The sequence below is a fragment of the Elephantulus edwardii genome, unplaced genomic scaffold (genome assembly GCF_000299155.1).
Source record: "Elephantulus edwardii isolate Elephantulus edwardi_28Jun2011 unplaced genomic scaffold, EleEdw1.0 scaffold00464, whole genome shotgun sequence".
Lineage (NCBI taxonomy): Eukaryota > Metazoa > Chordata > Mammalia > Macroscelidea > Macroscelididae > Elephantulus > Elephantulus edwardii.
Genome location: NW_006400214.1, coordinates 154,941 through 180,955, shown reverse-complemented (window position 1 = coordinate 180,955; position 26,015 = coordinate 154,941). Strand labels below are relative to the sequence as shown.

Here is a 26,015-nt window from a genome sequence, read left to right as displayed (position 1 = left end):
GTACCTTTTATGTGCCAAAAGCCCCATTTTTTGGTATTTGCTGTACAAGGACCAATTAATAAAATCAGAAACTAAAGCCAGTTTTTAACCAACTAGGAATCCATAATTTAAGAACTAAAGATTTTCCCGCCCCGTAAGAATGGAAACATCTACTGTTTGATAATGCAGATAAACGGGCATAATATAAATATCATATATCCCCCAATTCTAGTCTAGCTAAAATGGAAAACACATGCTACAAAGAAAGGAGTGGCATCCACTTCCTAAACAACATGCCTCTGGAAACTCTATGAACTTTGAGAAATGACGATAGTTATAGAAAGGCTTCAGGTCTTTTGTTCAAAGGGTCGCTGAGTCGTGCTGGACGCGACGGCAAACAACAAACCTAATAGTTAATCAAAGATATGTTTTACCAATTATGAATTCTGAACCAGGTTCCCTGTAGTTTTCTTCATTATGCTACTAAGTGCCAAGGATGAATTTCAGAGTAGAAAAATTATTTCATTAGCAGAGCATGAAAAGTCAAATGTCCAACTTCATGAAAAGCAAGTCAAGTACTCAGGCAAGTTCCACACTTCCTATAATCTACCCTTATTTTCAGACGCTGAAAAGCAGCACAAGAGGAAAAAAAAAGCCACAATCCAATAAACTTGTTTGATTGGAAAGAGGCAGCCTATTGGACAAAAAATCTTATTTCTTATCAACCTAGTTAAGCTGCTCCTTTTCCCTGATGGAGTAAACAAAAATAGTCTAATTCTTTCTAGTAGAAAATCACTCAGAAAAGTGAATAACAGTATAGGTCTTCCCTACCACATATTACTGCTAGACTTTCCCAAAAAGTAGTTCTTCGGGGAGCAAAACCCTGTATTCCTCTCCTAGAGCACAAGTGGGGGGGCGGGAACCCGCAGGGTTTTGGTACTTCCCCGTGTGCAAACATACAAACGCCACTACCTACGTCCTAGAAACCTTAAATCTTTCACGGCCGCCCCTCCCCCTCCTCCCAACCAACACCTTCCCAAGCCGTCTTTAGGCCCAAAGATTAGGAAGAATAAGCAGGGTAAGAGGGTGGTACACTTCTGACTTCGGGGTCTCGATATCAGTTACTACAGGATAAACAGGAGGCCAACGAGGCTTCACTGGTTAGGAAAGGTTTAAGGAAGAACCCAACACACCAGGCCGCCCATCCCCAAACACACTCACCCCCCCGCCCCACCCCATCCCACCCCCGCCTTTCCGAAGGAGGCTTCGGTGGAATTCCTTCTCACCTAGGAAATTACAGCTCTAACTCACCAAGACAAAGCCTTCACAAACACTCAACTAAAAAGTGCCCAGACCCAGGATGCAGGGACGCATGAGACGAGATCGCGTTTTACCTCAAAGGCTCAGCAGTCATGTTTTCGCTTCAACGCCTCGTTTGGCTTCTGCGACACGTTGGACGCTGCTCTGCTGTCACAGGCCCCTGGATACGCTAGAAATAGCCTGGAATCTTAGTAGCCACTGTAGTTTGTGGTGAAGCCTCTCTACCGTTTAAAAGCCACTACCAATGCCGCCTCCCCAGGTCCCGCGGAAACAAAGCGACGCCGCCGCAGCCGCCATTTTGTTGGGCCGAGGCTCTGCCTAGAGAATTGGCGCGCCCTACCCCTTCCTTTTTTCGTCATCCATTGGCTCGCTCCTGAAAAGCAAAAGTCTTATTGGCTACGGAAATTTACCTTCTTTGGGGGCCTGTTGCTAAGGCACTCGACGTCATTTGATCCCCCTCCACCTTTTAGTAGGGGATCCAATTCAGTCCCACATGAACTGAAAGTGCTAGTAGGTATTTTTACTTTATTCTGCAAAAGCAGTTTTGAACCATGTTTTCTGTTACCTATTGGCAACAAAATTTACATTTTTTTTAGTGTTTCTATCCAGCACAATGCCAATCTATATGTTCCTGGAGGGAGATTGCATTTTCCATTTAAGCAGACCAAAGCGTAAAAATCCAACAGTAGCGGAGAAAAGATTCAGACGAAGATTACAGACACGATAGTCTTAAAGGCAATACGACAATTATGCATAAATATGTTCTTCCCTGTACTCATATATTCCATGTAATCATCAAGTTCTTTTGGTTCCTATTTTTCAAGGAAACTCTGTTGGCCTACTGCTACAAGGCTGTGCTGCAATCTATAAGATACGCAGGGTGAACCTGCTAGCAGCTCCACGAGAGAAGGGTGGGCAATCTCCTCCTCCCTTCTGAAAACCGGCTGGAGGGTCAGCAGGAGTCGGTTCCAAACAGAGAACACACAAGAAGATTCAACATCCCAGGGATACGTCTTGACATAATCTATATCTATATTGTTGTTGTTATGTACACACAACTCATAGTTTACCTTCTAGCAGATAAATTGCATGGAGAGTTGCCCATTTTTCCAGCGTGTACCAGCTGATGGGTTCAAACTGTATGCCTTTGGTTTGACAGCGCAACTTAAGCCGCTAGAGCAATAGAGAGTTGCACTATTAACCAAGGGGCAGTTCAAATCTTTCAAGGCTCAAAAGCACAAAAAGGGGCAGATGGGCAGCCTCTCCCTCCTTTACAATTTAGAATCTGGGAAACCCAATGCGGAATGACTATGAGTAGGAACTGACTCAACAGTTAATATGTTTGTTCAGCAACTTAGATAACTTGAAAGAAATTATATATAATTTTATGTATTGTTGAGTACCACTGAGTCGGAACCGACCAATAGCTGATCCACTAGCAGGTTTTCAAAAGGCTGTTAATGACACCTATCTATAATTCTGGTGGCTTAGAGGAAAAGAGTTCAGCTGCTTACTTCTAGTAGTAATAATGCACCAGCTGCACCAAGGAAGAAAGATGGCCAATCTCCTCCTTTATGATTGTTGTTGTGTACCATAGATTCAGAGCCAACCTGTAGCTGACCCTCCAGCGGTTTTCTGAGGCAGTTAATCTAACTGGAGAAGATTGCTGGTGGCCTTCGGGATTGCAGCGCAGCTTCTTACCACTAGGCCACCAGAGCTCTCTAAGGATTACTGCCTCTGAAAAACCTCCTGTAGTGTCAACTCTGGGTGGACTCAGATTGGACCGTATATACCAACAAGGACTTAAATATTTACCAATATTATATCTATCCATCTATTGATATATACAAATAATCAGTAGCACAAGAAATATGATGGCTAATGTCAGATTTTGGCAGAAAGCGGAGAATACAGGAAGGATGTCTATTTGTGCCTTATTGACTAAGCAAAAGCATTTGTCTGCATGGATCATAAAAAATTATGGTTGACACTGAGAAGTATAGGAAACCCACAACACTAAATTGTACTTATGCAAAATTTATATCCAGACCAAAGAACTGTTGTCCGAAAAGAGCAAATGAATACTGCAGGCCCGAGGACTCAACCGACTTTTAAATACACAGGACAATGACTAAAGATGACAGAAGAATAGATGTCTTTGACTTGTGATGCTGGAGAAGAGTATTGAACATACAATAGACTGCCAAGAAAATTAATAAGTTTATCCTAGAGAGGGTGAAACCATATTGCTCCTTGGAGGCAAGGATATCTATCTGATATACTTTTGTTTTGTTTTGTTTTGTTTTTAAGGTACAAAAGTCTTATATTTGTAATAACCTAAATCTATAGGTATAAAACAAGTCTTTTGAAGACTTCCCTAATATAAAACAGGAATCACTTATTCCTAGATCTTCCTTAAGTTAGAGACACTGTGCTAAGACCTGGTGGACATGAATAAAAGCTGCTGGGTTTGTAATTTAACAAAACCTTTCCCCCTTCAACATGACAGGTGCTGGGTTGAAGGCTGTCTGCATCAGAGGAATATGGGCAATTGTTTTTTTAGCACTCTTGCTTTCCAATTTACCACAAAGGGGTCAATGATCTTGCCCAGCAGATGCTGAGTCGGGTTAGGGTAACTCTGACATAGGCTGCTTAAGAGGGAAGCAAGATGTCATTTGCGAGCTTACCCAAATGTGTAATTGAAGAGATTTATCAAAGTAAGAATCACGCCCACTCTTTCCCAACAGACAATGACTGGAGAGAGCGTGCCTCTGCTTGAGAGCAGAGACAGCACAGGCCTTGCAATCATGCAATCATGGCTTTAAGTACTTTTCAACATCAGTTCTTTTTGCCCAGCTAACTTTATGTGTTGTGGCTTCATGATCTCTTAGAACTTTGAAAACATGATTCATCAGTCATGTTTATTATACATCCAGGTTCAGAAATAATTTTCCTACTGATGTTCAGCTCACACAATCTGTCTGTACCTTTTTAGAAAAGAATGTTGAATTGTATATATTTATTTTGCTTTACAGTACAAAAAAAATTGTTTCATAAATAGTTTGCCTATTTTGGTTACCATAGCACACAGGGATAATCATATGAAAGCCACAGGGCATGTGCCATTGCTGGATCAGAGCGGCTGGTGACGAAGGGAGCTCTGGCTGCTGGTGGCTGAGCTCAGACAGTCCAGGTATCTGATATACTTTTGGTGTGTTGCCAGTGGGGACCAATCTTGGAAGAATGGAAGGACCACTCAAGAGAAAAAGACACTGGAGAAGATGGATTGACAGAATAACTGGGACAATGAGTATAGATATGTCTGATAGGACAAGACTCAGAGCTACTGTGCATAGAGTCACTATGAGTGACAAGAAACTTGACAACATGTAACAACAACAATAATATCCTATATTATAATCTAAATAGTTGGATGCTTTTGTATAGTCAATAAAATACTAGCAAACACAAGAAAGATTTATAATATTTTTTTCAACTGTTTAAAATTGTAATTTTAATGAAAGTTTCTCAAAAAGTTGGATTTTTCATTCATTCATTGTTGCACAATTTCCTCCCTACCAACCCCAGTTTGCTTTTCTAAAAAAATCATTTATTGTTGCATAATTTCCTCTCTCCCCTCCTCTCTTCCAGCCTATGCTGTGCTATGCACCTCTTATTCTGGACTGTTGTCATACAAATAATGCCTAATCATATATTATTTTAAACAGTTATTTCCTCTATCTGTCCCAATTTAGTGTTCATTATTTATCCTCTCTTTATTTAGTTTCTCCCTGACTCCAATATTAGTCCTGTTTTATAGCAGTGGCATTATGCAGTACTTGTCGTTTTGTGGCTGAGATATTTCACTCAGCATAATGTCCTCCAGGGTCACCCATGTTGCATAATATTTTATGAGTTACTTGTTCTTCAGTGCTTCATAGTACTACATTGTGTGCATAGGCATATACCATAGTTTTTCAATCCATTCATTTTTTCATGGGCACCTGAGTTGCTTCCATCTCTTTGCTCTTGTGAATGACACAGCAATAAACATAGATGAGTATATAACTGTTTGGGTGGCAGCTCTAGTTTCTTTAGGGGTTATTCCTAGTAGTAGAATTGCTGGGTCAAATGGTATTTCTAGTTCCAACTTTTTGACAAAGTGCCAAACCACCTTCCATAGTGCTTGCATTATTTTTCACTCCCACCAGTAGTGAATAGTTTTCAATCTCTCTGAAACCTTGCCAGCATTTACTGTTTGTTGTTCTGTTGAACTTTGCTACTGTTGCTGGAGTAAAATAATATCTTGTTTTTATTTGCATCTCTCTGATAGCTAGGGATTTTGAACATTTCTTAATGTGTTTGTTTGCCACCTGAATGTTTGGGTTTTGGTGTTTTTTTTTTGGTGAAGTGACTATTCATATCTTGTGCTCATTTTGTGATTGTGTTGTTTACCTTTTTCTTGTTGAGGTGCTGGAGTATTCTATAAAATTTAAATATGAGTCCCTTATCAGACATGTCATTACCAAGTATTTTTCCCAGTCTGTGGGTTTCCTTTTAACCATGTTGGAGAAATTTTTTGATGTACATAGAAATTTAATTCTTAGGAGGTCCCATTCATCTATTTGGAAGATTGTTCATACCATGGATTAGGGCTAGATTTCTGATATTCTTGACTTTCAGGCCAGATCCATCTGATATCAGCAATGATATAGTCTTCTTTCCACAACCTCTACTCAGCACTAATTCTTCTGTACAATTGTCTGTAGTGAAGCATGTTTTTTGTAACATTCCTGGATGGGAGGATCTGCCTCATTCACAGCAACTCCAGGATTCAACAGCAATACTGGGGACCACTACTCCTAAGAACTGAGCCTGATCAACAAGAACAAGAAAGAGTAGGCCATTAGAAGGCAAAGTGTCCAGATCACCCTAAATCAGAGCATGCTGTTGACCTCCTTCAAGGCCAGCCATAGTATCAAACTTCTATGCTAGCAATAATGGGAGTGCTAGCAGAGTCCAGCTTGAGAGGTCCAAAAAACGGTATTACACCTGGTGATGGAAATCAGCATCCCCCATCCTACTAGTCAAACCCTGAGTTAACGTGAGATGTAATGGAATCAAGTTCTTACTTCATGCAAAAGTAGTTTTCTCAGTTTTACCTTTTCTTTTAAGGCCTCTCCCTCCCCAAAAGTACAAAGTTTAAAGTGAAACATAAAAGATAACTTCAGAACCAGGAGTAGCTCAGGTGATGGGCAGAGAGGCAGTGGCCAGCCAACCCAGGTTCGTAGAGAGTCTCTGCGCACTATGGACCACAGGCACCCAGCAAGTTGGCCAAGGGGAAGGTCAGCTCAGCTTAAAGCGCAGTGAAGGAGAGGCCATAGAGAGAATGAATCAGTGAAGCTATCACTTAAGCTGCCTACAAAAGTGGACATGAAGTCCAAAAAGGCAGCAGGAAAGGAGAAGACTTCTGAAAGAAAAATGTAAACAAAACAGAAAAGGGGAGCAAAGGAGAAATAGGCTGAAGTGGCTAACTAAGAAATTAAAGGAGATTTATCTGCAGAAAATGCAGAAACTAAAAATGAAGAGAGTTCAGCCTCTGATGAAGCAGGAGAAAAAACAGCCAAGTCTGATTAATATTTGTCTACCAAAGATGACAGAACAAGAGCTTTTGAGTTGTGGTGCTGAAGAATATTGAACATACGATGGACTTCCAAGAGGACAAACAATTTTAACTTGGAGAGGTTGAAACCAGGTTGCTCCTTGGAGGCAAGGATCTTGAAGCTCCATCTCACATACTTTGGGTATATGGCCAGGAGGTACCAATCCTTGGAGGACATCATACTTGGAAAGGTGGAGGGGCAGGGCAGGAGAGGAATACCCTGGATAAGATGAATTGACATGGTAACTAGGGTAATGAACGTAGGTGGTGTCAGAGACAGTGAGACTGGCTTAGGATAGAGCAGAGTTCAGAGCTATTGTACATAGGGTCGCTCTGAGTTGCAGGCAATACAATGGCACATAACAACGACAACCACCACCATGGTCCCTATATCTCTTTTCAACTGTTCCCTCTGTATCTTCCTTTTTGTCTGTTCATCTAGAGGAATATTTTTTTATTTTTTTAAACTTTTATTATTATTATTATATTTCTTATTACTATTATGTGTGTGTGTGTGTGTGTGTGTGTGTGTGTGTGTGTGTACCGTCAAATCGGATCTGACTGATACAGGAGGAGATTGCCCCTCCTTCTCCAGCAGAGCATCTGGTGGATTCGAACCACGTGCCTCTGGGACTGCAGTGCAACTTCTTGCCGCTACACCACCAGAGCTCCCTTAGAGGAATATTTTTATAAACTATTTTGCAAATGCAAGGGTTTTTTCATTTCTTCTTGTTGCTGTTATTCCTTCTTATGTACCATCGAATTGGATCTCACTGACACAGAAGGAGATTGCCCCTCCTTCACCAGCAGAGCATCTGGTGAATTTGAACCAGCAAGATTTTTTAGTAGCTCTAGAAACATTTTTAAGAAGGAGGAAATCCCACTTCAGCCCATTTTTAAGTGGCCTAGTGGCAAGAAGCAGTGCTGTAATCCCAAAGGCATGTAGTTCAAGGCCACTAGCTGCTCTGTGAAAGAAGGATTAACAATCTCCTCCTGAGTGATTAACTACCTTTAAAAACCCACTGCAGGCTCAGCTATGGGTCAGTACACAACAACAATGAAATCATTTACTGGTTTGTTTTTTTATTTGTATAAACAGAAAATGTAGGATGTTAGAGCTCTGGAGGGCTTTGGGTGTCAGTCAGTGGGCTTTGGGGAGGGAGATAGTTTTTATATCCCATAATACACAGCATACTTGTTGACAAGTTGAGTAATTGTTATGCATTTTTTACTTGAACATTTTAGATTAAGTCTTTAAATTAAGTTCATTTCTTTTAGATACATAAATTAGAATTGTTGTTGTTGTTGGTATGTGCCATCGAGTCACTTGTGACTCATAGCGACCCTATGCACAACAGCCCTAAACCCTGCTCTGTCCTGTGCCAATCTCACTATCTCTGACACACCCACCCTCATTACCCCAGTCACTAAGTCAATCCACCTCATAGAGTGTCGTCCTCTCCTGAGCTGTCCCTCCACCCTCCCAAGCATGACGTCCCTCTCCAAGGACTGGTCGGTCCCTCCTTGTAACATGTCCAAAGTATGTCAGACAAAGTCTCAGAATCCTTGCCTCCAAGGAGCAGCCCGGTTTAACCCTCTCCAGTTTAAACCTGTTTGTTTTCTTAGCAGTCCATGGCACATTCAATATTCTTCTCCAGCACCACAGCTCAAAGGCATCAGTTCTCCTTCTATCATCCCTAGTCGTTGTCCAACTCTCTGATGCATAACAAGTGATCGCAAAGACCATGGCCTGTATCAGGTGAACCTTAGTCTCCAGAGTGACATTATTGCTCTTCAATACTTTGGAGAGGTCTCTAACAGCAGACTTTCCTATCGCAATGCATCTTTTAATTTCCTGGCTGCTGATGCCAAGAGTGTTGACTGTGGAGCCAAGCAAACTAAAGCTGTCAACAATCTCAATCTCTGCACTATCCGTCCTGACGCTGCCAATTCACCCAGTGGTGAGAATTTTTGTCTTCTTGATATTGATCCTCAACCCATAGTGAAGGCTGCAGTCCTTGACCCTCTGCAGCAAGCGCTTCAGGTCCTCCTCAGTTTCAGGAAGCAGGGTTGTGTCATCTGCATAACACAGATTGTTGATGGATCTTCCACCAATATTGTCTAGTAAAATTTCTTCTTAAGTGCTCGCTTTGGCAGCACATATACTAAAATTGGAACGATACAGAGAAGATTAGCATGGCCCCTGCGCAAGGATGACACGCAAATTCGTGAAGCGTTCCATATTTTCGACCCTGAAATGAACCAGTCTGTAACGAAGGCTAACTCCTAACTCCTTTCACCTACAAATTTCGTCTTTAGATACAAAGCTAAGTGGATAGTCCTTACCGAGGGACTGTTTAAAAAGAGGCAGGGAGAAGAAAAGAAAAAAAATGTCTTCTTAAAGAGAATCACTCCCTCCTCATGGCTTTCTCCCTATATGAACTGTGTGGATTCTGTAACATCTTTGGTCTTGGTAGCTCAGTTTTCCGAATAATTTTGTTATGTGTTGTGAGCAATTGAAAATTTTAGTGTGTAAAGTGTATGATAGTAAACTGTGAAATGCTGTTGTTATTGTTGTGTGGAGCAGCTGGTGGTCTTGAACCATGTGCCTTTGGGATTGCAGTGCAGCTTCATCCCACAATTGAAGGTATTGGTACTTATTTTCTTCTTACTCAACATTTTCCTCCAAATTTAAGGTCATTGGAATTTAGAAAAAATTATAACTACATGGCTTTTTAGATTTTGGGTATGTACATTAAGAATCTGTATGCAGAACAGATCATTAGGGAAGCAGGGTTTATAAGAAGGAGTGTGGCATCAAGACTGGAGGAAGACTAATCAGCAGCCTACATTATGCAGATGACACAACCTTGCTTGCTGAAACTGAAGACCTGAAGCACTTGCTGCAGAAGGTCAAGGACTGTAGTCTTCAATATGGATTGAAGCTCAACATCAAGAAGACAAAGATTCTCACCACTGGGCCAATTGGCAGCAACATGATAAATGGAAAAGAGATTGAGGTTGTTAACAGTTACATCTTGTTCGGCACCACAATCAACACTCTTAACACCAGCAGTCAGGAAACCAAAAGGCGAATTGCATGGAGAAAATCTGTTGTCAGGGACCTCGCCAGAGTGCTAAAAAGCAATGTTGCCAGTCTAGAGACAAAGGTATGCCTAATCTAGGCCATAGTCTTCTCAATTACTTGCTATGCTTCAGAGAGCTGGACAATGACTAAGGATGACAGAAAAAGAATAGATGGTTTTGAGTTGTGGTGCTGGAGAAGGATCGTGAACATACCGTGGACTGCCAAATAACCAAATTGGTCTATCTTGGAGATTGTGATACCAAGTCTCTCCTTTCAGGCAAGGAATTTTTTTTTTTACTTTTTTAAAGATTATGAATTTTAATGAAAGTTTACAGAGACTTTGGATTTCCATTCATTCTTTGTTGAACTTTTTTCCCTTCCCAACTTCCTTCCTCCCCAGTTTGCTCTTCTCTTTGAAAAGTAAAAGAAAAATTCTTTCATTTTTATACAATCCCTCCCCCCAAGTCCACTCCACTATGCCGCCTTTGTTCTGGACTCCTGTCATGACAATAATATCTAATCATATATCCCTTTTAAACAGTTCTTTCCTACATCTGTTTCAATGCAGCATACATTATTTATTCCCTTTCTCAGTCTCTCCTCAAAGCAATGTCAGACCCGTTTTACAACAGTGGCATGCAGTATTTGTCGTTTTGTGACTGAGCTATTTCAGTCAGCATAATGTCCTTGAGGGTTATCCATTTTGAATAATATTGCATGAGTTCCTTGTTTTTCAATGCAGTGTAGTATTCCACTGTGTGAATATACCACAGCTTCTCTATCCATTCGTTTGTTGATAGGCTCTTAGGTTGTTTCCAACTCTTTGCTATTGTGAACAAAGCCGTGATAAACATGGGTGTGCAGGAGGCAAGGATTTTGAAACTCCATCTCACATACTTTGGGCATGTGGCCAGAAGAGACTGGTCCTTGGAGAAGGAAATCATACTTAAAAGGGTGGAGGGACAGCGCAGGAAAGGAAGACCTTGGATGAGATGGATTGATACAGTATCTGGGGCAATAAGGTATGTTAGAACTAATGAGACTGGCTCTGCACAGGGAAGTTTCAGAGCTGCTGTACATAGGGTCGCTATACATTGCAGGCAGGACATAAGAACAAAAACAAACTATATTGGTTGTTTTTTATTAAAGCCTCTTGTTTAGAGTCAACAAGACCTTGGGGAGGGCCTTTGTATTTAAAAGTGTTGTTACTATATTTTGGAGGAACATTCTTCTAAGAGGTACAACACTCTTCTGTTGGTACACTGTATTGAGGTAATCTGGGGTTGCTGTGATGTTGAACCTAGTGACATTGGGGTGTCAAATGCCATAATGGTTACCCGTGGTGGACAATGTTTGGTGGGACTCCTAATTTAAGACAGGTTTTGAAGCACGAGTGGCATCTACTTCCTAAACAACATGCCTCTGGAAACTCTATGAACTTTAATAAAAGACCATAGTTATAGAAAGGCTTCAGACCTTTTGTTCATAGGGTCACTATGAGTCATGCTCAACTCGACGGCAATCAACAACAACATTAAAAATTGTGTACAGGGTGTCCATAAAGTCTCTGTACTGGCCTTTAAAACAACCATTAAAATACCAATAATGAAGGGGGGAAAATAACTTCAAAACCAAATCTCTTGACTTACAGCTTTTTGCACAATTCAAAATAGCTCTATCTTGCAGCTTCTTGTTACTATGCCTAAGTGTTCAACACCAGACTCTGCAAGTAAAGCAATAGACATTGGTAGAACAACAGCAATAGGGTTTGGGGTTTTTTTTTAAAAAAAATAAAATAATGTTGAGGAATTAATAAAATAGTGTTGAGGACTTTTCTTCATAGGGTCGCTATGAGTAGCCTGCAACTCGAGGGCACTTAACAACAACAACAACATGCAACAACTCCTCATGATCTGATAAGCCAAATAGTTGTAAAAGGATTAAAGGTGGAATGCAATATCCCTTAATCCAGTCACAGTACTGATCTGCTACAAAGGGACTTTCCCTAGGGTGTGGTGTAAAATAATTTCTTTCCCAAGGGACAAAAGGCAAAGAAAGCAAGGCCTGAGGGGTGAGTAAGGTGGGAAGGAGAATCACCAAGATACCAAGAAAGAATTGTCAGGAATGGAGTATATCCTTTTGGACTCAAGGCTCTTCACTGGGAAGCTACTTGATAGTGGAGAAGAATAAATAAAACAGATGAAGAAATTGAAGGAATGTTTGGCCTATAGACGCTAAAGGAAACTAGCACTTTCCTACAGAACTGACACATAGAGGGTCTTCTCTTAGAGCTGGCACCTTGGATTTGTTCTTGCAGCCTTCTAAACTATGTAAGAATTAATTTATGCTTGTTAAAGCTTTCTCCTTGTGTTATCTCTGTTATAGTAGTAGCACCAGATAACCAAGACACCTCCCTTTAAACATTAATTAAAAACTCAGAAATTAAGTTGTAGAAGTTTATTAAAATGGTCTAAGAGCAAGGCCATTTGGTTATCTTTGCCACTAGGATGTGTCATTTTGAATAGGATTGCTTAAATACATAAGAAGCAATATTTAAACCACCACAAGCAAAGGAAATTAAGTCTACTTAAGGCACTTAAGATAAAAGTCACTTTCAGTATCTCCAAGGTAACATTATTTTAAATGCAGCAAATCTGCTATCCATAGATCTTAGCAAGATTGCTACATTTTTCTTTATAGAAGAACGTGTTCTTAATTGAGTCAATGACTACTACTAGCAATCCTACAGGACAACATAGAAATGCTGCATCAGGTTCCCCAGGCTGCAGTCTTTACTGGAGCAGATTGACACATCTTTTCTCCCATGGAGTAGATTAACTGGTGTATTCAAATCACAGACTTTAAGGTTAGCAGTCAAGAACTTAAAAATAAGGGAGACAAATACATGTAATACTTTCATTCTTTCAATGTTCATGACAAATTATCTGTACCTATAGAATAATGTTTCAAGGAGACCAGTCTTTGGGGAGGGACACATCATGCTTCGGAAGGTGGAGGGACAGTGCAATAGAAGACAACCCTCGAAAGAGATGGATTGATTCAGTGACTGGGCTAATGAAGGTAGGTGTGTCAGAGACAATAAGATTGGCACAGGATTGAGCAGGGTTTAGGGCTGTTGTACATAGGGTCCTGAGGCACAGGCAACTCTACATAACAACAACAACAAAGAATAATGGAGGGAGAAGTCTCACCATCAGTCTATACAACTAAGGGCATTTCATACAAGTCTTAATCATAAAAATCACAGAATAAATTTATTTAGCCTAAACCACATACAAGAGCTGAAAAAGGAACTTTTTTAAAAAAAATTACTTTATTAATGTTAATGAACATTTACAGATATTTTGGATTTCCATTCATTCATTGTTGCACTTTTCTCCCTGCCCAGCCCTCCCCCCAGTTCACTCCTCTCTTTGAAAAGAAAAATTCTTTCATTGGTATAAAATCCTCCCCCGCACCCCCCCACCTCACCGCCCCGAGTACACTCCACTGTGCAACCTTAATTCTGGACTCTTTTTTTAAAAATTTTTATTTTATTATTTTCTGTGTGTACCGTCAAATTGGATCTGACTGATACAGGAGGAGATGGCCCCTCCTTCTCCAGCAGAGGATCTAGTGGATTAGAACCGCAATTCTGGACACTTGTGGTAACCATAATACTCTATCATATACCGCTTTTAAATTGTTTTTTCCCTCATCTGTTTCAAAGCAGTATACATAATTTATCCAGTTTTTCTCAGTAAAAAGAACCTTATTTATAATTTACAGAGGATTTTTTTAAAAAGTGGGTATATTAAAGATTGACTATATTTCCCAACCCACCAAAACTTCTAATAACAAAAAGCAATTTTATCCATCGCTTTTTGCAAATTTTATTATATACGACTTTTATAACATAAAGATATTAGATGACAAATCATCAGAGGCAGTGATAATATTTTTAAATGTCATACTGCTAAAATTTCTGTACAATCTATTTTTCACTCTTACAATTCTCCTATTTCCATAATAGTGGCATTTCAGGTTACTTTTCATAGCTATTGGGGATGTTATAGTTACATCTAATAAAAAACATCAATTTATATTCTTCAAAGAAATTTGACTAGCACATTTGCTTAGTCCCACTGTCAGAAAAAAATTATAACAAAACCTTTAAAATGTTTTCTTTACACTTTAAAGGGTAAAACAATAGCAAAAAACATAGCTTTCATGAAATGCTTAATTTTTTAAATGCATAATCAGTAATTCAATTATTTTTCCCCATAATAGTGTTGGAGAAGCTTTTCATGTATGTACCAGTGTGTCAGTAGATGGATTCAGAGTCTGAAAATAACAAAAGTCAGTTTTGCTTGGAGTTGTTGACAAATGTTAATTGAAAACACTAGAAGACATATAGAAAAAGTGTTCAACTGTACTATGTTGGTGGGGAGGTATATGCGGAGTGCCTCAGTGATAGGAGCATATTTGTACAGAGTAGGAACTGCAACTTTCATCATGGCATTCATCCTACTACTGTCTCTAAGATTCCCAGAAGCTATTGCCCTTAAAATATCAACAATAAGGAATTTGCTCAGGTTCTGGCTCAGTCTGTCAAACATGGATTTGAGATGGTGTATGCACTCACCAAAAGTGCACCATTTGAATGAGTTTTGAAGGGCTCTGGAGCAGAATATCACCGACAGGATGTTACCAGCACCCCCTGTTGGATTAAGATTCATCTTCATGGGCTGGATAAAGTGTTAACTCGGCTTTGAACCCTATATCTTCTGTTTCATAGTGCAAAAGTATTCTTTTCATTTGTATTATTAGTGGACTTGTTTAATTTTAGAGAAACTTTCAGTACAGATACTGTGAGCTTACATGAAAAACAATTACAGTGTATTTTTCTTATATAATTGTGACCAAATACATTTGTAATTTGTGATGAATCTGCATTTGCTTGTATTCATATTCATGTGATTAACTTTTTTTCCACTCTTTTTCTTTATTGATTTCAATGAACATTTACAGAGATTTTGGATTGCCAGTCATTCATTGTTGCACTTTTCTCCCCGCGCCCCCCCCACAGTTTGCTCTTAAAAAAGAAAAAGAAAAACTCCTTCATTGGCATGCAATCCCCCTGCACACCCTCACACCCACTCCAAGTATACTCGACTCTGCAACCTCATTCCAAACTCTTATGATAATCATAATGCCCTAAAATATACTGCTTTTAAACTGTTCTCTCCCTCATCGGCTTCAACGCAGTATACATCATTTATTCAGTTTTTCTCAGTCTTACCCCCACCCTGATGTCACCCTCATTCTACAACAGTGGCACCATACAGTATTTGTCCTTTTGGGACTGAGGTATTTCACTAAGCATAATGTCCTCCAGCCTCACCCATTTTGAATAATATTTCATGAGTTCCTTGTTTTTCAATGGAGCGTAGTATTTAATTGTGTGACTATACCACAGCTTCTCTATCCATTCGTTTGTTGATGGGCACTAAGGTTGTTTCCAACTACTTGCTATTGTGAACAAAGCTGTGATAAACATGGGTGTGCATATATCTGCTTGGATGTTGGTTATGGTCTCTTTAGGGTATATTCCCAGTAGTGGAATTGCTGGGTCAAATGGTATCTCTATTTGCATGTTTTTGAGAAAGCGCCACACCACTTCCCACAGTGGTTGCACCCAACAGTGAATAAGGGTTCCAGTTTCTCCACAACCTTGCCAGCATTTGTTGCTGGCTGTTCTGTTAAATTTTGCTATACTTACTGGGGAGAGATGATATCTCATAGTTGTTTTGATTTGCATCGCTCTTAGAGCTACGGATTTTGAACATTTCTTCATGTGCTTGCTGGCCATCTGAATGTCTTCTTTGGTGAAGTGTCTGTTCATATCCTGTGCCCATTTCGACTGGATTATTTACCTTTATCTTGTTGTGGTGCTCAAGTATTTCATAAATTCTGGATATAAGTCCCTTATTTGACATGTCATTACCAAACACTTTTTCCCAGTCTGTGGCTTCCCTTTTTACCCTGTTGGAGAAGTTTCTGGATGTGCATAGGGATTTGATTCTCAAAAGGTTCCATTCATCTATTTTGTATTCTCCTGGTTGTAGATTTTTCAGGATACTTGGAAGACTGTTTATGCTGTGGATTAGGACTACTACAGTTCTTCCAAGCTTTTCTTGAATGAAGTTTATAGTCCTTGGTTTTAGTCGTAGGTCCATGATCCACCTTGAGTTGGTTTTTGTATATGGAGGGAGGTGTGGATCTTGCTTAATTCTTCTGCAGATAGTTTTCCAATTTTGCCAACACCATTTGTTAAAAAGGCTGTCGTTTCCCCACTTAACTGATTTCATCTCCTTGTCAAAAATCAATTGGCCATAGGTAGATGGGCTGATTTCCAGGTTCTCAATTCTATTCCATTGATCTATGTGTCTGTCATTGTACCAGTACCATGCTGTCTTAACTACCACGGCAGTGTAGTAGGATTTGAAATCAGGGAGTGAGATGCCTCCTATCTTTTTTCTCTTTTTAAGGAGTGCTTTGCTTATTCGTGGCTTCTTTCCATTCCAAATGAAGCTGAAGATTGCCTTTTCCATCTCATTGAAGAATGGGATTGGTATTTGAGAATACCATGGACTGCTAGGAAAACAAATAGATTTGTCCTGGAGAGGGTTAAACCGGGTGGCTCCTTGGAGGCAAGGATTCTGAGGCTCCGTCTAACTTACTTCGGACATGTAGTGAGGAGAGACCGGTCCTTGGAGAGGGACATCATGCTTGGGAGGGTGGAGGGACGGCGCAGGAGAGGAAGGCCCTCTATGAGGTGGATTGATTCAGTGACTGGGATAATTGGGATGGGAGTGTCAGAGACAGTGCGATTGGCACAGGACAGAGCGGAGTTTAGGGCTGTTGTACATAGGGTCGCTATGAGTCGCAGGCGACTCGACGGCACATAACAACAACAACAACAATAACAACATTGGGATTGCATTGAACATGTAAATTGCCTTTGGTAGTATTGCTATTTTCACAATATTGAATCTTCCTATCCATATTCTTCCACTTCTCCAGGTCTCTTTTTTGTTTCTTGTAGTCATGTTTTGTAATTTTCATTGGATAGATCCTTTGTGCTTCTAGTTATATTTACTCCCAAATATTTTGTCTTTTGATTAGCTATTGTGAAGGGTATTGTTTTTCTTAGCTCCAGCTCTTTATTCTCTTTGTCATTGTAGAAAAATTCAACTGATTTTTTTTTATTGATCTTGTATCCTGCTACTTTGCTGAATTGGTCAACTATCTCCAATAGTTTTCTTGCTGAGTCTTTAGGGTTTTCTAAGTATACTATCATATCATCTGCATAGAGAGATAATTTTACCTCCTCTTTGCCAATTTGGATACCTCTTATGTCTTATTACTTATTACTATCACTAAGACTTCCAATACAATATTGAATAAGAGAGGTGATAATGGGCATCCTGTGATTAACTTTTAAAAGTGTTGTGAAAGATGCAGAGTTAGTATTATGCCCCAGTTAAAGAGTTTTGCATTAATATTAAACTGAAAAATACTTTTTTTGCCTATTGATCCATCAAATTTTTTATTTGGTAAAACTTTTTTAAACAGGTAAATACATAGCATGATGAAAAATTATAATAGTGTAAAAAGAGATACACACTGGTCTTCTTTCCTACTCTTTATCCCCCAGATTCTGTACTTTACAGGTTTCTTTGTCCTGCCAGCTTTATAAAAGTATAATTCTTGGAGCTCTCGTGGTCTAACGGCAAGAAGCTGCACTGCAATCCCAGATGCTCTGCTGGAGAAAGAGGGGTAATCTCCTCTACCAGTCAGATCCGATTGCACTGCTCAAATAAGTAGTGGTCAGGAAATGCTTTTCTAGAAATACTTTTCTAGATGACCTCATACAGTTAACAATTAATACATCTAAGTATCTGTAATGTGATTTCACGTAATATGCTGTTGTTGTGTATCATAGAGTTAGAATCTACCCATAGCTGACTCTCCAGTGGGTTTTCAGAGGCAGTTGATTATACAGGAGTATATTGCCCATCCTTCTCCCACGGAGCAGCTGATGGCCTCAAACCTCAAGCCTTTGGGATTGCAGCACAGCTTTTTACCACTAGGCCATATCTTTTGTAAAACATTTACTTTTTTAGAAAAGAATTATTGCAACAACAGATCTCTAGTATATGTAATTTACTCAAATCTGTCATAAGAACTACTTTATAGCTGATGTGATGCATGCACGGCTTTGTTCAGCTAAATTTGCTACTTCTGGTTATTGTTGCAGGAACTTTAATTTTTATATGTATTACTTTTTTATTTTGCACTTTTATGGGTTACAGTTTTTAGCATAAACTTTCAGGAAACACTCAAGTTACTTTGACTTAGACACTTGTTCTTACTTCCTTGGTATCTTTTTTGTACTAATAAAATACAACAATTTATAGATTACACTGTAGGAAGTTATACTTTTTTTCTAGCTTTTCTTTTTTTCCCCAAAAAACGTTTTCTTTAGTATTCTGTAGTTGTTTAACATACACTTAAATGGTCTTACTGGGGGAATGGAAAGGGGATGTTCTTGCAGATTCTTAAGGAAATTTCAAAAAGGCAATATATGAAAAGCATTATCCATGTGCTTTTTAAAATTTACTGAGTGAATAGCAGTTTCCCTATGTAAGCCTCTCTTCTCAGGTTTTTCACACTGAAAACATTGATATTTCAGTCTGAAGACACCCTGAAATCTGAAAATTGAGTAGAAAACCCAACCACCCTTCTATTATCTATCTAGCTTGTTCACATAGGCAGAATGATTCATCTGTCTATTTTAGATGCCTAGATGTTTGTCTCCCTCCACTCTGGAAGTCAGTTGGCCAATCTGGTGGGATGGCTGGCTTCTCTTTGGTGGCTCCTCTTGGTGGCAGTCAGGCAAGGGAAGTTTCTGGGGTCTTTTTTCTTGTGTGTGACTATTCTTTTTGCCCTTCAAAGGTGGGTGGGCAGCCCTGACCCTTAGAGTAAGGGCAGGTAAGGGTGTGGTGGAGCCTGCAGAACCTGCTCCAGGCATTGACTTAAAATCCTTCACGAGGCTTAGGGCTGGAGTCTCTGTCCACTCCAGAAGTCAGCCAGCTAGTCTGTGGGGATGGCTGGTGTCTCCATGGCAGCTCCTCTTGGTGGCAGTCAGGCAAGGGAAGCCTCTGGGGTCTTTTTTCTTGTGACTGTTGTCTTTGCCTTTCAAAGGTGGCTGGATGGTCCCAAGCCTTAGAATAAGGGTAAGTAAGGGTGAAGTGGAGCCTGCAGAGCCTGCTCTAGGTGCTAGCTTAAAATCCTGTAGGGATGGAGAGACTGCGGCGCTCAGGCCAGACTTTGTTTTTGGTGAAACATTCTTCTAGGTTGTGTAACTCTGGCACATGTCCACTTGCTGTACAAAGGTAACTTGTGGTTGCTGTGAAGATGAACACTGTGACACTAATGAGGCAAATGCAGGAGCTCCCCGATTAAAACAAGCTTGGAAGCAGGAGTGGCATCCACCTCCATAATAGCTTGCCTCTGGAAACCCTATGAACCTGGGGAAAGGACCAAAGTTATACAGGTGTCCAGGACCTTCGTCCATAGGGTCTCTATGAATTGCCTATGACTTGATGGGACTTAACAACAACAACAGAGTGAAAGAGAGGAGGAGAGAGCGAGAGCGATGAGACAGCGAGAGTAAGAGCGAGAGAGAAAGACACGGAGCAGTTGGACTAGCAAACAGAAAGTCATGTTCCCATGCCAAAGGTGGGTGACTCTACTCCACAGCTCTCAGGCCTGCCTTTAATTGTTTTTGATGAGACATTCTTCTAGGTCATGTAACCCTAGCATGTCCACTGGCTGTACAGAGTTAACTCATGGTTGCTGTGAAGCCAAACACTGTGACATTGATGCGAGAATGGTTACCCATGGAGTACTGTGTTTGGTGGAGCTCCCTGATTAAAACAAGCTTGCAAGCAGGAGTGGCATTCACTTGCACAATAGCTTGCCTCTGGAAACCCTATGAATCTGGAGAAAGGACGAAAGTTATACAGGTGTCCAGGACTTTCATTCACAGGATCACTATGTGTTGCCTAAGCCTAGACGGCACTTAACAACAACAACAATAGATGTTTGTGAAAGAGCTTAGTATAGCTTGTCTCATTTACTGGGTTTAATCAAATAGAAAGTGGCCTTCAGGGACAACGAAAGACTAGTGAACAAGTCAAAGTCTTACACATTTAACATTTGTTTGTTGAAAGCAAAGTTATAAAAGCAAATAAAATTAAACATGTTTATTGCTTTTCTTCAGAAGAACATAAAAATTATGGAGGATAAACTAACAGAAAATTTTTACAAGTAACTAAATTTTTTTCCTTTCAGTAGTCCTTGGGTAGTTATGGCAGAATAGGTTCCACTTTTTGTTTGTTTCCTTGAACAAAGATTTTAGTCTTTTGTTTGTTTGTTTGGTTTGGTTTTAGTATCTGCTTCTGCCTTCCCCTCTATCAGATCAGCTTCCTCCACAGTCACCACCTCTTGGTGATCTGTGGCTTGAACTACTTGCTGTAGGAATCATGTGGAGGAGGGTACTCCCTTTCCATAGAAGGAGGAAGCCCTCGTTCTTCTCTGCAAACCCACTTATGGTTGCTTGAGCAACTGTCTTAACTTCCACCATATCCATCATGTGAGCTTCCTGTAATCATTGTAGTCACTTCTTCCACTTTGAGATGGTGGGGGCCCTCGTGTAGGTGGAGCACTACGTGAGCTACCATAACTCTCATAGGAATCTCTATAGGAGCCTCCACTAGGATCATCTGCATAATCATGATCAGGACCATAGCCATCTCTATCAGTATAGCCTCTGGATGGATAGTTACCACGAGAACTGGAATGACCATGATCATGATATGTATAACCTCTTGATGGTGGTGCATAATCTCTTATATCTTGAGAATTTGGGCAATCTCTGCTTGAATAACTATCTTTAGTAGAATAACCATCATCTCTGGGGGACAAATAAACATCTCTGTGGGAAGGCAAGGGTTTCCTTCTTGGCAGATCTCCATAACTGTCTCTTCCACGTGATAAAGGTGCTCTTCCATTCATCCCATTGCTGCTTCAAACTGGTCCTGAAGGGGCTGATCTTTTAGGAGGCCCTCAACTTCATGGTGATGGTCCTCTTTTCACTGGCAGTGGTCCCCAGGAAGAATTCGTGTAAAAATTCATAGAATAGCCACCATCATCCATGTGACCCCTACGTGAAGGGGGTCCCATGGTTCCTCCACTTCTTCCTCTTCTACATCTTGGAGGAACTCTGCTTCTTGGAGTTGGAGGTCCATGTCTACCACTTTCAAATGTTGGTTTAGTGGCTTGTTCCACCTTGATGGCCTTTCCATCTAAGGACTTTCCATTCATATCTCTGGCTGCATCTTTGGTATCCACTGGACTTTAAAAGGTGACAAATGCAAATATTCTTGACTTGTTGTTTTCTTGGTCCTTCATCAAGAGCTCTTTTACAATTCATCCATATTTACCAAATACGGCTTCCAGGACTTTCTCATTTGTTTCTGTAGTGAACCCTCCAATAAAGAGCTTTTCTGGGCGATCAGCTTCAACCATTTCCCCCCCGCCAGGGGTGTGTATTGCAGACCAGATGACCATTCCAAAGTCCTTTGAGCTGGAGGATTGGCACTTTGGTGAGGCTCTGCACAAAGGTGTGCTTCTGGGCACTACTGCTCGCATTGCTGAGCAATGAGGGTGAAGAAAAGAGACAACCTGTTTTCTTTTTAAGTTTAGATTAGAATATTGTTATTTTTTTAGCTCCGATTTAAGGTGCCTTTTTAATTACTTACAACTTCATGGATGCTGTATGTGAAAAAAAAGTGCTTAGGTTCATTGCTTTTACTGACATCTGTCTCACATGTAAAGACTTGTGAAGCTGTAAGAGGCCCATTTTTAATTGGGGTACAAGCATGAGGCTATTGGTTTCAGTAGATCAGCAGTAGTTATTGGCATAACTAATTTTAAGACATTCATGTATCAAAGAATGCAGACTGTTCTCTCTGTTACTATTCATACATTCAAATTTTTAGTACCTAAATGGATGCTAATCTCTGAGTACCCAATCCTCAGGTAGGAGAGTCATGAAAACTGTAAATATACATTTGATCAATCATGTTTAAAGGCTTTTTTTTAATTATTTTGTGTGCGTGTACCGTCAAATCAGATCTGACTGGTACAGGAGGATATTGCGCCTCCTTCTCCGGCAGAGCATCTGGTGGATTCGAGCTGTGTTCCTCTGGGATTGCAGTGCAGCTTCTTGCCACTAGGCCACCAGAGCGCCCCTAAAGGCTTTGAATAAAGGCTTCCTAACCACTTTTTCTAAGGAGCAGTCAGATTAACACTTAGTTAGGACATGAACATTAGAAGCACCTTTAATTTTTTAATGCCTTTTGAATGTATATGGAGCCATGTCAATCTTCTTTTTAAAAGTATTAGTTTGGCTTGATTATACTTCGGGTTTTGTGAAGAAAAGTTCATTTTTGAGTAAGGGAGAATATAATACATTTGATTTCAATGACATTATTTATTGCTTTTACAAAGTGCAGGTCAGTGGATGGTTTAGTTCTTTTAGATGAAGTGTCATATGTGTTTAAGTTCATAGTCCTTTACTGGTTAAAAAGGGATACTTTCTGACAGCCACTGACCATGAAATAGAACTATTAACATGACATTGCCTTCTCAGTCTTCCAGAGTTATGGTGGACACATGAAAAATTATTTTTTACTTAGAGAACAGCTGCTTGCATTGTTTTGCTTACAAGGCTCATAACAAACCCTTTGAGGACTCAAACTGGTGGGAACAATTGAGTGACTTCTGTTGATGTTTTCAGTTGAGCTAATTAAAAGTGGTTTCTATTTGGAGTCAATATTCAGGTCACAGTAAGCAAAATCTTTATGTGATTGATCTTTTTCCCCCCTCTCTAGGGAATTATGTCTTGTGTTTGACAGTATTAAAGCAATTAATCATTATATGTTTTCTGGAGAAGTAGAGATCTGTTGTATTTCCCTCAAAAAAAGTTGTCAGGGCTACTTCTGGATTTTAGAGAAAAACTTTTTTTAAACAAATTTTTATTATATTATTTTTACGTGTACCTTCAAATCAGATCTGACTGGTACAGGAGGAGATTGCCCCCTCTTTTTCCAGCAGAGCATCTGGTAGATTTGAACCGCGTACCTCTGGGATTGCAGTGCAGCATCTTGCCACTAGGCCACCAGAGCGCCCCCTAGAGAAAAACTTTATTCAATCTGATTGATCTTTATAGTCACCTTGGGCATCTACATAGGGAGTGCTGGTAGCCTACTGCTCCAACTACTCTGTGTAAGAAAGATGGACAATCTCCTGTGCAATTAATTGCTTCTGAAAACCCACAGGAGGGTCAGCTATGGGTCAGTTCTGACTCTATGGTACAAAGCAACAACAACAACAACAAAAAGTCCTTCTCTTAAATACAAGGGATATTATGTTGTAGTGTATAATACAGAATTCAATTTCACCAGCTATGTGTAAACCTGTTTCTACCTTAGGTATAAATGAAATAAGTCACAACCTACAAGACATTTCAGATCATTTATAAGTTACATGACTTTAGCACTAAGTTACATTTTTACTAGAAATGGGCCACCTTAAATAAACAGAGGAAGGTGTAATCAATTTTAAATTTTTCCAAACATATTTAGTTAACAGTATACTCATTAAAATTATAATTCTATATTTATAGGTAATTTTTAACATGTACGGTCATCAAGAATCACAGAAAGCCTTGCATTTTAGTAAAAAAAAGATAAGAGGAGAAGGATTGGCTAGCCTTTTTTTCTTTTCTTCTGAAGGCTCTGAGGTCCCCATTTTCAGGAGACCACATAGTTTTTCATCCTAAAAGGAATGATGTACAAAGTATACAAATTCATACAAAGATGGAAAAGCAAAGAATGGATTTCTGATGCAGTTATCTGTAACAAACATATGAGAGACACATATGTGAACAGACACATTTTGTTAGGTCTTTTCCCATCAACTTTAGATACGAAAATATAAAATCACATGATCAAAAACTAAGGTAGTTTTGAGCTTTCTTAAATGAAACTGTATTTGGTTTAGAATGTCCTTAATATATTTCATTTTACTAAAGTAAATGTTCCATTAAAGTTAGATGGAAGTGAAGGTTAAAAAAAGGAGAATCATAACACAAATATTTCATGATTTTAAAAGTAAAATATGTTAAGGCACTACATATTGTCTTTGGTTAAATAAGGAACTACGGAAATAAATTAGAAAAAAAAGAAGTAATAAAAGTACATAAGTTCGCCCTTCCAAATATACACACGTATAATTTTCCAATTTCGATTACTTCAATCCAGGGTCTACATATTTCTGGGATCCTTTTTAATTCATCAGAAAGCTGAAACAAATTTATATATAAAACTATTAGTCTGTGAAGAAATGTTGACTTTGCTTCTAAGAAATAGATAGTATCGTGAACTTAGCAGAAGAGCAATCTGGGTGCATGCATGATAGTCAATAAATGGAATTGAGAAACACTGATATTAAGTAGGTAGTCTAAGGGGCAATGGAAAGAGCTTTAACTTCAAGTTAAAAACTTCTATCTCCTTTTTATTGTACAAAATTATAAAATTAGAAATTACAAAGTAAAATAATATTGAATCATTCATACACATGGGATGACAAAGCAAAATATTACAATGAAATGTGCAATGAACCGAACTCGGTCTGCATTTCTTCAACTCAAGGAACTGAAGAAGAAATTCAAACCTTGAGTTCCTATGATAAAGGATGCTTTACGCAGAATATTAAATGGTCCAGGAAGTATTAAAAGATGATGGAAAGAATATACTGAGTCAATGTATCAAAAGGAATTGGCAGATACAGAAGAATTTCATGCAACAGCATATGAGCAAGACCCTATGGTGATGAAGGAAGAAGTACAAGCTGCTTTGAAGGAAATAGCAAAAAATAAGGGCCCCAAGAATAGATGGTATACCAATTGGCGTATTTCAGCTCACAGATGCTGCCCTGGATGTGCTCACCAAGTTGTGCCAAGAAATCTGGAGAACAACCACTTGGCCAACTGACTGGAAGAGATTTATATTTGTTCCCATTCCAAAGAAGGGTGACCCAACAGAGTGTGGAAACTATAGCACAATACCATTGATTTCACATGCAAGCAAGATTTTACAGAAGATAATCCAAAAGCGACTGGAACAGCAAACCAGCAGAGAACTGCCAGAAGTCCAGGCTGAGTTTGGAAGGGGTCGTGTTACTAGGGATATTGTAGCTGATGTTAGATGAAACTTAGATGAAAGCAGGGAATACCAGAAGAATGTCTATCTGTGTTTAATTGATTATGCAAAGGTGTTTGACTATGTGGATCATAAAAAACTGTGGCTGACTCTGAGAAGAATGGGAATCCCAGAACACTTGATCATTCTAATGCTAAACGTATACTTGGACCAAGAGGCAGTCATCAGAACAGAACAAGAAAACACTGCATGGTTCAAAATTGGGAAGGGTGTATGCCAGTGATGTGTCCTATCTCCATACCTTTTCAACCTGTATGCAGAACAGACTCTCTGAGAGGCTGGGCTCTATGAGGAGAGGTGTGGTGTCAGGATTGGTGGAAGTTCTATCAACAATCTGTGTTATGCAGATGACACAACCCTGCTTGCTGAAACTGAGGAGGACCTGAAGGGTTTGCTGCAGAGGGTCAAGAACTGCAGTCTTCAATATGGATTAAGGCTCAAAATCAAGAAGACAAATATTCTCACCACTGGACCAATTGGCAGCATCAGGATGGATGGTGAAGAGATTGAGATTGTTAACAACTTTAGTCTGCTTGGTTCCACAGTCAAC

General features: G+C 39.6%; 1 protein-coding gene and 1 pseudogene across 1 annotated transcript in view; both read right to left on the bottom strand.

Moving 5' to 3' along the window:
• Positions 1–20,565: 20,565 nt before the first annotated feature.
• LOC102861339 lies at positions 20,566–21,707 on the bottom strand (annotated as a pseudogene).
• A 2,823-nt stretch (positions 21,708–24,530) lies between these two features.
• Positions 24,531–26,015, bottom strand: part of MAGT1 (magnesium transporter 1) — a 153,425-nt gene continuing 151,940 nt past the window's right edge. The window contains exon 10 of the mRNA XM_006902874.1: positions 24,531–24,546. Within this exon, the coding sequence (XP_006902936.1) occupies positions 24,531–24,546 (16 nt within the window). The remainder of the gene's footprint in view (positions 24,547–26,015) is intronic.